At 41.3% G+C, this 15,079-nt stretch overlaps 1 protein-coding gene across 2 annotated transcripts in view; it reads right to left on the bottom strand.

The window, feature by feature from the left end:
* tp73 (tumor protein p73) overlaps positions 1 to 13,623 on the bottom strand; it is a 36,958-nt gene extending 23,335 nt beyond the window's left edge. The window contains exons 1-3 of one of the 2 annotated variants that reach the window (XM_055892637.1): positions 13,391 to 13,623; positions 8,513 to 8,608; positions 5,766 to 5,907 (exon numbers count right to left, since the gene is read on the bottom strand). In XM_055892637.1, coding sequence (XP_055748612.1) covers positions 5,766 to 5,907; positions 8,513 to 8,571 — 201 coding nt within the window. In that variant the 5' untranslated portion in view covers positions 8,572 to 8,608; positions 13,391 to 13,623. Of the gene's footprint in view, positions 1 to 632; positions 1,065 to 5,765; positions 5,908 to 8,512; positions 8,609 to 13,390 lie in introns of those variants that run through there. The other variant, XM_055892638.1, reaches the window with a different exon arrangement.
* Between the last annotated feature and the right edge of the window lie 1,456 nt (positions 13,624 to 15,079).

Genomic DNA, 15,079 nt, shown 5'->3' with positions numbered 1-15,079 from the left:
GTTAGGTTAAGGTTAGAGAAAATAGGATTTAGAATTTGAATTTTTTGTTTGGTCCCCACAAGGATAGTAAAACAAAAATGTGTGTGTGTGTGTAGACCCCCACCCTGTATCCCCCCCAGGGGGGCTAGGTGAGGTTGTAAAACATCAATGTAATCTGTGATCTGCCTAATTGCCTGCCAGTGCCATCTCCATGGGGGAAATGTGTAACTCTGTGGTGAGTGGTGAGAAACTTCAGATCACTAGCCAAACTACCTGCACATGGAGGGAAAAGCTCGAAGAAAACAATCTTCTAATACTCAATTTACAGACAACCTCAAAATCATCAATAATCTGGCCATAATAAAGTCTATACAAAGTCGCCAACTCGTGCAGTAACTACTGTACTTGATTGAAGATTAGCACACAACTGATAATTATCAGTCATCAATATAAGCAATATCATTTTGCAATGGAGTGTGGAATACTATGGAGTAATACATTCAAAAAAATAAATAAAATGTCTTTCCCCACCTGATTTCCCTTCACAACCTCTGGACAATCAAAACACTACTACTGCAATGAACTGGGCAAAACAGAGGTATAGAAGACAAGGTTGAACACACATAGACATAAAATGAAACACCAAGAGTTACCTTCTTTTTCACGTAGTACATCCTTCCAACCGGTTGTATTCACTTTCACAACACAAACTCCTCAGTCAGAAGTTTCAGAGCAAAATAAAGCAAGAAGAAAGAGGAAGCATAGCCTGTAGTGTCGGTAGAGGGGTGTGCATCGATGGACACAACTCTCTCCCAAACACAGCAGCACCCCTTCTCAAAGACCCTCAAAGAGCCTTTAATGGCAAAGGTTAGAGAAAAAAAACCACTGACAGAGAGAACGACAGGGGATGAACTGAGAGAGAGAGAGAAAGAAAGAGGGAGAGAGACCCAAAAAATTGCAGCGGTGTTCTAATTGCAGCATGCCTGGACTCAGACGACAACATCAGCGCAAGTATGCACACGCTGGAGAATGCATAGTGAAGACCCGCACAGCTAGGATAAACATTGTCTGACATTTGTCCCAGAGAGAAAGAGAGACAGAGGGGAATGAGGAAAACACTAAAAAGTATAGGAGTCGGGCTCAAAGGTCACAGGAGGGGAGATAGTGGTGCGCCCATATAAGGACAGTACATGGGATTGTCTTTGGGGCAGGCGGCCCATGTCATATCAATACTGAGGTGAATTCACACATTTTGACTGGGGTTTGTTGTTGTCAAGCAGTGGGTTGTGGTTCCCTAAGTGTTTAAAACAATGATGACTCATCGAAAGTAATTTTGATTCCCCCCGTACAGGAAAAACCTATTTCTAGCCAGAACCTAGGCGTTCACCACTGGATCATGACCCATGCACCATTTGAGGAACTTACACCAGACACTACACTCTCAGAAAAAAGGGTTCCAATAGGGTTCTTCGGCTGTCTCCATAGGAGAACCCTTTTTGGTTTCAGGTAGAACCCTTTTGGGTTCCGTCTGTGGAAAGGGTTCTACATGGAACCCAAAGGGATGAACTAACATTCTTAATCAGGAACCAACATTTTTTATTTCCCTTTGGGGACAGCCGAAGAACCCTTTTAGGTTATAGAGAGTCCTTTTTTTCCTAAGTGTGTACCTGACATGCAACTATAAAGACCCATTCCTGATTAAACCAGGCTTGGGCTGGATGTATAGTTCAAGACTTGCTCTGAACATTGGTAAAAGCCAGTGGTTTCCTATAACAGCGTGTATGAATGAATGCCTATAAATGCATTCATAATTTGTAGTACACTAAGACGATTCATAGAAAGTGTTCTTAATATTTGTTTTACTGTTAATAGTATGCAACATGTATCTATTTGAGAGACCTTGGTTCGTAAAGGGAGTTTCCACTATAGTGAGACAAGTCCAGCTGTTGTTGTCATCTCTAGAAAACATTTTAGACAAGTTCATCTGAGGAACATACTGTAGTCACAGAGTTAACCACACACACACACACACACACACACACACACACACACACACACACACACACACACACACACAGGTGTGCTATGTCATAATGTCTCAGCTTGATCTATAACAAGTTGAAACAGAGAAAAAGCCACCACTGCCTGTGTGTGTGTGTGTGTGTGTGTGTGTGTGTGTGTGTGTGTGTGTGTGTGTGTGTGTGTGTGTGTGTGTGTGTGTGTGTGTGTGTGTGTGTGTGTTAGAATAGTGCACTCCCGGTGACCTACTGTTTGCGTCCTGAACTAATCACAGCATCTAAAAACGTTCCATCTATCTTCTTATCAATTCACTGCGTTGAAGTAACACACTGGGTACACACAACATTGTTTCCAAGTTATTTCAATTAATGGAATAGACATTGAATTTACATATGTGGCCCGGTGGGAAGACAATAAAAATACAATAAATATCCCTACCAATCAGGATGCAATGAAAAATGAATTTCATGGCATCATGCGTTTTGTTGCATGTCTGGACTAAGCAGAATATTTGGGAGGAGTAGATTAGCGCCTGGTAACTGCTACATCACCAATTTGGTCTAAACTCTGATCATGAAGTCATGAATGTCTGCCCCCTATTGGGAGGAAATGGGAAGTGGCAGTAAAGAGGATAAGGTTATGATTTGGGGAAGGTAAGCTGATCCAGGATCTGCACCTGTGGGCAATTTAACCCCAGCGCCAGTAAAGAGTGTTTGTTATACTGGGGTAGGTAGAAGTTTCCCCTAACCGCTGGTTCAGGAGCAGCGTTTTTCTTTTACCATCCTAATGATTATGTTTATGATTTCTTACTAATTAATTAATTAATCTCTGCTCGTGATTTTTTTTTGCAAAATTCAACTTCTTACATCCGATGTGAGATTTGTTTGTTGTTGTTGTGAATTTAACTAGGCAAGTCAGTTAAAAATAAATTCTTATTAACCCGGATGACGCTGGGACAATTGTGCGCTGCCCTATGGGATGCCCAATCATGGCCAGATGTGATGCAGCCTGGATTCAAACCAGGTACTGTAGTGACACCTCTTGCACTGAGATGTAGTGTCTTAGACCACTGTGCCACTCGGGACTCATGGAATTCACACAACAAATAATTTTGTGCATTGAAATATTTACCTTCAAAACTGTTATTGTGAAGGTAAATGTGACAACCAGTCCCATGATATCAGAACTGGAATGGTGACTATAATTCTTTATAGCAAACTCTATATCCCCCATCTACCCAATAAAGCCAACGGAGCGTACCAACGTCAATACAGTTGAGACACATACCAACAATATGGATGGACTCCAGTCAGTAAGTAAGCATTTCACGGTAAGGTCTACACCTGTTGTATTCAGCGCATGTGACAAATAAAATTGGATTGGATTTGAAGTATAGTTAAATCCATGAGATATATTGTCTTTTGTAATATTACAGTGAAACGACACAGATGTCAGTTATTCTGTGATAAATCTTAAATAGTATTTACACAAAAAGCAAAAGAACAGGAGGCATCCGACCTATCATTGACCCCCTTACATCTTTATCCGCCTACCCTACTTGAATAACCAGTCTACACAAATTATGGTTCTGAGTAACACAGTACTATTGAACAATACTGTGACTGATTCCCAAATAGAACTAATGACACAAACCAACCAAAAATAAGTTATCCTCGCAAAAATGACACATCAAAATGACACATCCAAATGACATCCACACAGGTGTGTAGACTAAAACAGATGTATACAGCATAATAGCAGAAATAAAAGTCACAGACACCTTACCGTGGTGTAGTGCTGCCCGGGGTCACTAACGTACAACATTTTAGATGTCCTGTAGAGAGCGTAGGGCGGTTGTAAGGAGGATGGCGCTCCCCTGACCGGATGGTCATAGATAGAACTGGGAGAAGGGGAGCGGTCAGGTACGGTAAGGTCAGGTGTGATCAGGTGCGGTCACTGCTATGAACCACACTAGTCATCTTTCAGATCCACAGGGCAGGGCAGGTGAACCGCTCACTAGAACCCGGGTTGGGTCGTGATGGAGGAACGACGTATGAAGGTTAATTCGCTTCTTTTGACCTGCCTCTGCTGCTGGTCTTGTCTCGGCCCTCTCAACTAGTCCTGCATCTAACAACAAATGTAGGACCTCCCATTTTTTTCTCTCATGACTATTCATTAACTAGCAAGGCAAGTCCAGGCTTGCCCAGTGACATATTGGATCAGTCCAATATTGTACATCAGAAGGCTTGTTTGTAATTGAATGACTTGTCCTCTTCTCATAGATTTTGGTCGTGTGAGCATTGTTTGATGGTTTTCAGGTAAAACAACACACTCTCTAGTCCATTAGTGCCTTCCTCATAAAGCACTGACAAGGTATCTGTTTGCCAAACGCATTGAAAATAATTGAAGTCGTCTGTTTACAATAGAGAGCTGTGTCTAAACATTTTGGAAATAATGTTATGGCAGTTTCTAGACTGTTGCAGCTGTTTTAGACACACACACACACTACAGATGGCAGAGCAGAAGTTTGTGTGTGTGTGTGTGTGGGGCTTGGCTTGCTGCTCTCTAATTAAGGTGATAACCTCCCCCCTAATCCCAGACCACTCACCACAGAGTAGTGAGGGAGGAAAAGGGCTCCGGAGGAGAGGGAAATGAGGAGGGAATCTCTACTTCAATGGAGGGAAAACCACCCCCCACCAACACAGGAACAACCCTGACCTGATACCGGCTAGTCGGTTATTGTCCACGCATGTCACACCGCCACAAAGTCAACATGAAAAGAAAATCATTAATCCATTCTAAAATACTAGTCCAGTACGTACACTGAGTGGACATGCTGACATGTGTTTTTATTTTTATTTAACTAGGCAAGTCAGTTAAGAAAAATATCTTATTTTCAATGACGGCCTTGGAACGGTGGGTTAACTGCCTTGTTCAGGGGCAGAACAGATTTTTACCTTGTCAGCTCGAGGATTCAATCTTGCAACCTTCCGGTTACTAGTCCAACGCTCTAGCCACTAGGCTACCTGCCACCCCAGGTAGCTTAGTGTAAGTGTACATGACATAGACTAACCAGGTGAATCCAGGTGAAAGCTATGTTCGCTTATTGATGTCACTTGTTAAATCCAATCAGTGTAGATGAAGGGAGGAGACAGGTTTAAAGAAGGATTTTTAAGCCTTGAGACGATGGAGACATTGATTGAGTATGTGTGCCATTCAGAGGGTTAATGGGCAAGACAAAAGATTGAAGTGCCTTTGAAAGAGGTATGGTAGTAGGTGCCAAGCGCACTGTTTGTGTCAAAAACTGCAGCGTTGCTGGGTTTTTCACGCTCAACAGTTTCCTGTGTGTATCAAGGACGGTCCACCACCCAATGGACATCCAGCCAGCTTGACACAACTGTGTGAAGTGTTAAAGTCAACATGGGCCAACATCCCTGTGGAACGCTTTCGACACCTTGTGGAGTCCATGCCCCGATGAATTGAGGCTGTTCTGAGGGAAAAAGGGGGTGCAACTCAATATTAAGAAGGTGTTCCTAATGTTTTGTACACAGTGTATGGTGGTCATTTCACTGGTCTGTATTTTAACGCATTTCTTCTTGTGGTGATTCTTGTGAGGATCAAATCTTATCATAACTCAAACTTCCTCAAATCTCCATAGCATTATTTTACGCACATTTTTGAAAGTTAGGACTCAGCCCTTACAGTGTGCTGTTCATTGAATTAAATTGTGAATTAAATTGCAGTTGAACTAGACTTTCTCTTCCTACCATGACGTTGTCGTTCATGTCCCTCATGTGGTAGATGTCCATGCAGACCTCTGTAGCGTTACTGGGGGTGCTGGTGGAGGGAGCCGCCCTCTCCCCAGAGTGACCCTCGTGGGGGAGCTCAAAGTAGGTGGTGTCCGGTTCTCTGGGGGGGGTCAACAGAGACACAGTCTGATCAAACACTTCTCACTCAGATCCAAAAACCAGGATCCATCATCACTCACATATGAACAAACTCACCAAAATCAAAGAAAGAGAATGGCCCCAATTTAATCTCTTGTGGGCAGAGTATGCGTGTTAACCAAAAGAATCTGTCAAGGCTGTAATCGAATGGCTGAGATAACTAGCAGCAGTAGTTCCTGTGTTTGTGTTTTCGTCATTGATTATTTGGACGAATCAGGATTGGGCGAAGGCGGTGCTTACATTTTTAAACTGGGAGTGGTGATTTCAAGCCTGTGTGCGCAGTAGTTAATTAGCGGAAGGGGGGGGGGCTTTGTCTGAAAGTTTATTTTTGCGACTTCTTCTCTGGCACAACCGAACTCTCAATTGTTAACACATTTGGACCCAGAAGCAGAGCAGGCAGAAAACTTATGGCGACACAGCATTAGCCTCCGGTACTGTTCAATCTGGTGTGACACCGCCAAGCAGCAGCACCGACCGCCTGCATTTTTTCAGGTTCCAGTTCAGCAATTACCTGCTCTGTCGCAGTCTACCATTGAAAACCATTGAATACTACATGCAGCAAAGCTGTGCTATTTGTATTTGAGCAATATGATTGGCCATTCATTCAAGCACTACTACGCTCCCGCGAATCACAACATTTCGAGCATTCGAGCAGTACAGAAGTTGATAGATACCTTCACACAGCACACGCAAGCTGTCCTGAGCAAAAATAAGCGTCCATCAATCTACTCACTGAGCTTGTTTATTATGTGAAAGTGATTTACAAAAGCAAACCCTCAAAAGTGAACACACTAGCAATATGCTGGCTACTGTTGATAGTCTGCTAAAAGAAAACTACAAAAATACCCTTTAGCATGTGTCTTGGCTAGCCTACCGTAGCTAGGTCCTATCTTAGAAGGGCAGCGTCTTATTTTGCGATGTTAAAAAAAAAAAACTAAAATGAATGCAATTACTACAATGCAATTGTAAAGAATAGAGTAATGACTTACATTGTTAAATTATTTTAACCTCTAAATGTCTAAGCCATTGTTATTTTTTTACTAAGCTAACAAATGGACTTGTTTTAAGATGGTCATACGATGGATAATTTACCTATTTGATATTGAATTTTAGGACCCCTTTAGTTATCAAAAAAATGTAACAAATGATTTAATAAAGTATTGAATTTGGTCTTTACTGCTATGGCCCATAGAAACGCATTGAATATAGCATTCATAAATGGCAAAGAAAAGGAAAAAAATAAATCATAAGGAATAAGGTTTAGAAGTGTCTGTCCTACTGTATATCTAGGAGATATAGGAAAGCTCAGGATATGTTTTTTACATATATTTAACACTTTATTTTTTGGGGCACAAAACTACATCCATACTTCCAATCATTTGTATGGGTTACCTTCAGACAAGTCCCGTGAGCAAAACAGAACACCATCGTGTTCGTGAGAGTCTCCCGTTTCCACAGAGGGGTCATATTAGTTTGTAGCCCAAACGGTTCAGATGCTACAGACAGAAGTTGCCACATCAGCGTTATCGACTTCAGACAAGTCCTTTGGGGCTTAAGAGGGACGTAGAGCAAAACGGAAAACACCATCTTGTTCGTGAAAGTCTCGTCTTTCCATAGAGCGGTCATTATTAGTTTGTAGGCCAAACATTTCCGACACCACAGATGTTTTTGTGAGAAACATAGGCGGATGCGGTGGATTGAGACACAGCCCATGCAAAAAAACATATCTCTAGCTTAAATTGATGGATTCTGATGGGGATTTTTTTATTATGTTCCTTAGATTGTCTTAGTAGACTCAATAGACTCTTAAGGATTTACAGCTTTTTATTACATATCATAATAACCAAATATAGTCTATTAATAAATATGCAAAAAATGTGTAAGCGAACAATACAATTTGATTTGATTTAATTTGATTTGAATAGCTGCATATAGAGAGAAAGCATGCCAACCTACAGTATAGGCCCTGCATGACCCCAATGCATTTAACAACTACTCCGTGTCCGGGACAGTTAAACTTCTGTTCTGTCATGGACTATGAATTGGACCCAGAGTTTTAAATGACCAGGTCATGAGACCAGGAAAAACTCCAGGCCCCCGAAAAGACACATGTACAAATTTTGCCACACCACTTTTGAAGCTGTGGTGCCACCTCTGCCCAGAAGTAAATAAGAAAGCTGAACAAATTTGACGAGAGTTTACTTCTGGGTAACAGCGATTGCCCCAATTCAATGAATTGCTAATAAGGAAAAAATAGGGCACATTCTGAATGTTTATGACCATCTCTTTTGGCACACATTAGCTGTGGAATAAAATAGCCAACTCAAACACTTATTTCACAACTCAAATACATTTTTATTAAACGAGCCGAAACACTGCACCAAAAAGTTTTTAAAAATCTAGTCAGAATAGATAATGCAATGACATAAAATTACATTTAAAATGTAATAAGTATCAAGAGAGAAAAGGGAAATTGTCTGGTCCGTTCATGGCTCTACGGTGTGTGTGTGTGTGTGTGTGTGTGTGTGTGTGTGTGTGTGTGTGTGTGTGTGTGTGTGTACACTTACAGGGTGTTCCACAGGTGCTCGAAGGTGCTCCCCTCGTCAGCAGCAGTGGGCTGGGACATTTTGGCAGGAGGGTAATCCACCGAAGGGCAGATCACTCTGTAGGGGTCAAAGGTCAACTAGAGTTACCGCTGGAGTATCAGGGATATACATAGGCATGAACTGTCTCTGACACAAAACCTAGGTCATATTTAGACTAAAGTAAAGGGTCTATAAGTAGTTGACAGACTGTCATTTTTTATATATTCAGATATTAACAGTGAAGTGTAGGCTAGGTAAAAAAAAAGGTTGGGAACCACTGGGCGAGCTAAACCATTCCTGTTCACATATGTGAACATACAGATAACTCACACAAAACCAGCACAACTGACTAACCAGGTGGCTATAGGCACTATATGTTTGCCTTTTTTCATATTAAACAAACATTACAACTACATCCTTGAAAGGAGAAGGGAGCAGCACAAAGGGAAAAACAGATGTGTTACCAGGGGAAGTGATTCACTCAGGGTAATTTTATCGATGGCCGATAGAGAGTGTAATCACCGAATGGCCTGAGTGTGTTGATGATGTGCTGGGAGTGTGAGTGTGACACACACACAAGTGCACACACACACACACAGACACACACCCCTGTCTCTTGGTGCTGCTGTTTCCAGGTGTGATCACACCGGGTATGGGCCCAGTAGACTGGCACAGGGGTGTCGGGGGCTCGACATGCCTGGGCCTGCCCGCTCCTCATCGTCTCATCCCAAGAGAGGACCGTGTGCCACGTGGCATCGCACGCAACTTCCTCCTTCCCCTTCCCACTCTAAAGGATGAGGGCCCCACCCCTCTCCCCCCCATAGGAGGAACTACCAATCAAGTTTAAATATTGAGCTCTGTGGGCTTCTGAGCTGCAATAATGAATCTGTATAGGCCTAAGTAGTGGATATCGATTCATGTATGACTGAAACACGGAGGACTTGCAAAATATGACAGATGGCTTGGATCAGAATCTTTATTTATGTTTGCTCTGCTGCTAACTGCACTTTGATATAAACAGACCATATTGACACTGACCTCTGATACACTACATAACCAAAGGTATGTGGACACCTGCTCTTCGAACATCTCATTCCATAATCATGGGCATCAATATAGAGTTGGTCCCCCCTTTGCTGCTATAACAGCCTTCAGTCTTCTAGGAAGGCATTCCACTAGATGTTGGAACATTGCTGCGGGGACTTGCTTTCATTTAGCCACAATTGCATTAGTGAGGTTGGGCACTGATGTTGGGCGATTAGGCCTGGCTCGCAGTCAGCGTTTCAATTCATCCCAAAGGTTTTCAATGGGGTAGAGGTCAGGGCTCTGTGCAAGCCAGTCAAGTTCTTCCACACTGATCTTGACAAACCACAAAAAGCACATGGACTTCGCTTCGTGTCATGCTGAAAAAGGAAAGGGCCTTCCTCAAACTGTTGCCACAAAGTTGGACGCACAGAATCGTCTATAATGTAATTGTATGCTGTAGCGTTAAGATTTCCCTTCACTGGAACTATGGGGCCTAGGCCAAAATATGAGAAAAGCCCCAGACCATTATTCATCTTCCGCCAAACTTTACAGTTGGCACTATGCATTTGGGCAGGTAGCGTTCTCCATGCATCTGCCAAACGCAAATTAGTCTGAACGCGTTTCCCCTGCTCCAGAGTCCAATGGCTGTGAGCTTGACACCGCTCCAGCCGACGCCTGGCATTGACCATGGTGATCTTAGGCTTGTGTGCGGCTGCTCGGCCAAGGAAACCCATTTCATGAAGCTCCCGACGAAACAGTTATTGTGCTGACGTTGCTTCCAGAGGCAGTTTGGAACTAGGTAGCTGAATGTTGCAATCGAGGACAGATGATTTTTACGTGCTATGCGCTCCAGCGATCCCATTCTGTGAGCTTGTGTGACCTACCACTTCGCGGTTGAGCCGTTGTTGCTCCTATACGTTTCCAATTCACAATAACAGCACTTACAGTTGACCGGGGTAGCTCTAGCAAGGCAGACATTTGACAAACTGACTTGTTAGAAAGGTGGCATCCTATGACGGTGCCACGTTGAATGTCACTGAGCTCTTCAGTTAGGCCATTCGACTGCCAATATTTGTCTATGGAGATTGCATGGCTGTGTGCTTGATTTTATACACCTATTAGCAACTCGTGTGGCTGAAATAGCCGAATCCACTAATTTGAAGCGGTGTCCACATACTTTTTGTATATATAGTGTAGGTGTTTCATAGATCAAGTAATCAAAGCCTATACAATGCAATGGACAACAAAACACACCAAAAGTGACCTTTGCTGTTTAAGCAGATGGGTATGCTAATGATAAAATAATCCAGACAAAGCCATGATTTAGTAAACAACAACAATAACAACACTTAAAATAAACACTGAACAAATCATCATATTGACAAAAGGATTATGTCATAAAAGCATGGTGTAAAAGCTACATCATGTCCAGTTATATCCTGTTACATAATTCTGTACATTCATGTGCAGGCTTCATCACCTGTCCTTGTAGGAGAATTTTTTTTTTGTTTCCAGGTAGAACCCTTTTTGTTTTCATGTATAATCCTTTCACCCAACGAAGAACCCTCGAAGAACCAGTTGGTGAAGCTCCTATGGGACAGCCAGAGAACCACTTTATGAACCCATGTTTCTAAGAGTCTATTACAAATGAGAGGCTACAATAGGCCATTATATATTATTAAATTGAGAATATATTTTTCCAAAACTGGAATATAACTGGAATATAATTTCCATTCCTCAAAACAGCCTCCTCACAATTATTGAAACACACAGCACGAGAAAATTGTACAATCATTTCCTAATTGATGCGAAAGTGTTGTTAATATTACCGCAAAATTCTCCTAAAACAGGATTTCTGAGTTTTCGATAGTCTCCAACACAACTCATTCTTGAACACGTAGTCCCTTCCATTCGACCGCCATAAAGCTTACTATATTTACTAATGCTCACAACGAGGCGTCATATCTCCTTAGCAACATTGTAAGAGCTAGAAAAAAAACTGTGGCAAAGGTTTGTGGGTTTAGGGGTTGAGCTGTGCGCACAAATGTGGAAAAGTTTAACCCCTGTTAGAATCAAGTTTATTGATGCGCGTCGATAATAATGCATGTGCAAAGCAATTAGGCTAATATAGCAATTAATAACCATGCGAAAAAAGCACGTTTGGGCATGCAAAAAAATGGGAATTTGTGCATAATAGGCTTGCCGTGATGACACAGACACTAAAAGGTGAAAATGATCTGCTGTAATGTCAACAGTCTTGTGTAATCACTGAACAAACAAACAAACACGCACACACACACGCACGCACGCACGCCCGAGCGCGCTGACAGACAAACAGACAGACGCACGCGCGCGCGCAGGTAGGCTATGGACAGATGAATTTCCATGTTGAAGCTGGGAACTTATTTTGAAGCAGCTGCTTGTTGGTTAAATTAGGTTCCCGCTATTCCCGTGGTAGCTGCCGCCTTGAGAACTGTGCAGAACTGCACTTGGGGTAATTGAGGAATGGCAGGGGATTTAGCATGAAGAAATAGATTTCCATCAGGACATGGTGGAGGCAACACACGTTTCACTTACACAGAAAGGTCCATGCAGCTATACCAATTTTGGAATAGAATTGAAATGCGATGAAAGCATATGTGATCATAATTAAAATGTTTTTATTTTTTATGAATAGGTTATTATTTCAAAGATATTAAAGATGAGTGGATAAGGGATCTTTAGTAAGAGGCAGTGTAGGGCCTTCGCTTTTATGTGATATTAAAATGGCATATCATATTAAATAAAAACTGTTCCATATCCCAATAAATATCCTGAATGCATTGCAATAAGGGCAACAAGCAACTAAATAAAATAGGCCTATCGAATTGCACATTGATGCGTGGGATATGCTGATTTAAATTCACCTGTTCCACGCCCAAGTTGGAAACACCATGCAGCACCCATGACAACGACTAGATAGATACACAATACAAGCCATTCCTCCTGGGTAAATCGCCCTCTAGCGAACTAGGCTAATACCAGTGTTGTGGGAGAAAACTCGAAATGCCATTTGTCTAACCCTTATTTACACAAATACAAATTAGGTTGACTAACGAGCTTTTTAAATCTGTGAAATGTAACTGAATCTACGATGATAGTGTATTTCAATTTAACGGGAGTAGATTTAAACATGCTGGCAGAAAACAAAATGATACGTTTTCATTATTATTGTTATAATTTATTTTTATTATTCGTCACTTATTATTACTAGTCTATTATTATTGTTATAATAAAATACCATAATAATGATAATATATTTTCATAACTTATTTTTCCAGGTTTCGTTATCAATAAACCCTCTCAATTAAAAAAAAAGCTTATAAAAATTGAGTCTTTATTTTCTTATCAGACGTATCAACATCTAGCTATTGTGTAGCCTACTCTGAACACTGTATAATATTTTGAATGCATTATTGATTTTTTTTATTGACAAGGAGGGTTCACAGAAAAACGATAGGTTATGTTCAAGTTTTGTTTCTGCAAGTTTGTATTATTGGTGTTTATACAACTCCACTTGACTTGTAAGTCAGTTTACCCTTATATATCACAATAATTGGCAGGAGTTTCCGTTTCTGTTCAATATAATATTTTGGAGACGCCAATTTCCCAAATCTTCTTCTGAATACTTGGTTTACAGACCTATAATTATGTAGTAACGCTCAAAGTATTATTTTGATATAGAGAAATAATTGTACGCTGTAGGCTAATGCCCTTTGTTTAAGCCTTGCTATGTGACTGCGTCCCATAACATAATTAGGCCTATGTGAAAACTGCAAAGACAAGAACACTTACCAAACAAAATGAGCTCGGTCCAGTTTGACTACGTCCAAAAATAATGTGGTAGTGATAAACAGCTTATTATCCTTTTTACAACATGTCTCATATCTGTAACATTCGTCAAAAAATCAAGCCATCGATTAAAAAGCACACATTATCGAGTATTTTTTTTCTCCTTCCAGAAATGGCTGACCACTCACGACGAAGAAAATCATTAGACGGTAAAGCGAGGAAACTTTAAGTGTCATGAGCTTCCTCCGCGAGATTGTGTTATTGAGATTTAGAGTTGGGTGGGATTCGGGTGACAGGAGGAGGTGTTAGCCGCGGTTTGGGCGCACACGAGCGGGAAACATTTTCCTAACTCACTAGGGGGCACATGGAGGCAAATGCTTGATAAACCATTGGGAAAAGAGTTCTAACAATACATCTTTGAAACGAAAATACGTTGTCTTATACTTGTGCATAGCCTGTCTGAAGGCTGCATAGTTTTAAACTTCTGCAACGCAATTATTCTATGGGGCACTATTAGTACTACACTTTTTTTGTATTTATTTTTTATTTAACCAGGCAAGTCAGTTAATAACAAATTCTTATTTACAATGACGGCCTCCCCAGGTCAAACCCGGAGGACCCGGACTTCCAATCACGGCCGGATGTGATGCAGCCTGTACCTGGTTCGAACCAATTATCTCTCAATTGTTGTGCACAAATTTGTTTACATCCCTGTTAGTTAACATTTCTCCTTTGCCAAGATAATCCATCCACCTGACAGGTGTGGCATATCTAGAAGCTTATTAAATAGCGTGACCATTACCATTCGAACCAGGTACTGATTCGAACCAGGTACTGCAGTCACCACTGCGCCACTCGGGAGCCCAAATACCCTCGAAAGGATTCGGCATAACGGAGATCACTGTCACATTCCAATTTGTTATATATATACCGGCCGGTGCACTGCAGCTCAGGTTAATAGAACTCCCTCATTGTTATAATGTGAAATATGGTTTCCTGGAGACGCCAATTCCCCAAATCTTCTTCTGAGTATTTGCTTTACAGACCTATAACCATGTTTCACATTATAACAATGAGGGAGTTCTATTAACCTGAGCTGCAGTGCACCGGGCTATGGCCCATGACGTGAACAGGCAAAACGGCTTTATTTGTGACCTATGTACAAATTAGAATTGTGCAATAGCAGAGCATAAGACAGTTGCCACATCAATGTTACACTGAATTAATTAGTTCAGTTATAGTTATTACATGTTATATTCCAATGTTATTTAATGATATTGGTTATATTCCAATATTATATTCCAATTAATATTTTTGGGGTATAAATTAAAAACAACTATTGAAAAACTTTTGCTCCTGAATGATAACTGGCACCTCCAGGGGCAAGTTACCCCGGTAAATGCGGCCCGAGTTCTTAATTAGGAAATGCTAGTTGGATGACTGTTCAAATTGATTTTTCCCAGTCTGAGCTAGTTTTTTTTCCTGAGTTCCCAGTTGTCTTGAATGCACTGAAGTCTGAAATTTCCGAGTTCTCAGTTGTTTTGAACGCGGCAACTAGTTCCAAAGCGAATGCACTCACTTTTCACCATATAAAACTCCTCACATCGGGATAACCCGGGACAGATAATCGAATCCCTTCTAGGTAACCTCTGCTGAACTACATTTCCCAGCATAATGAAAAACTGTCTTCGT

Source organism: Salvelinus fontinalis, chromosome 31, assembly GCF_029448725.1.
Source record: "Salvelinus fontinalis isolate EN_2023a chromosome 31, ASM2944872v1, whole genome shotgun sequence".
NCBI lineage: Eukaryota > Metazoa > Chordata > Actinopteri > Salmoniformes > Salmonidae > Salvelinus > Salvelinus fontinalis.
Note: the sequence above shows the minus strand (reverse complement) of the source record. Positions and strands in the feature narration are given on the sequence as shown.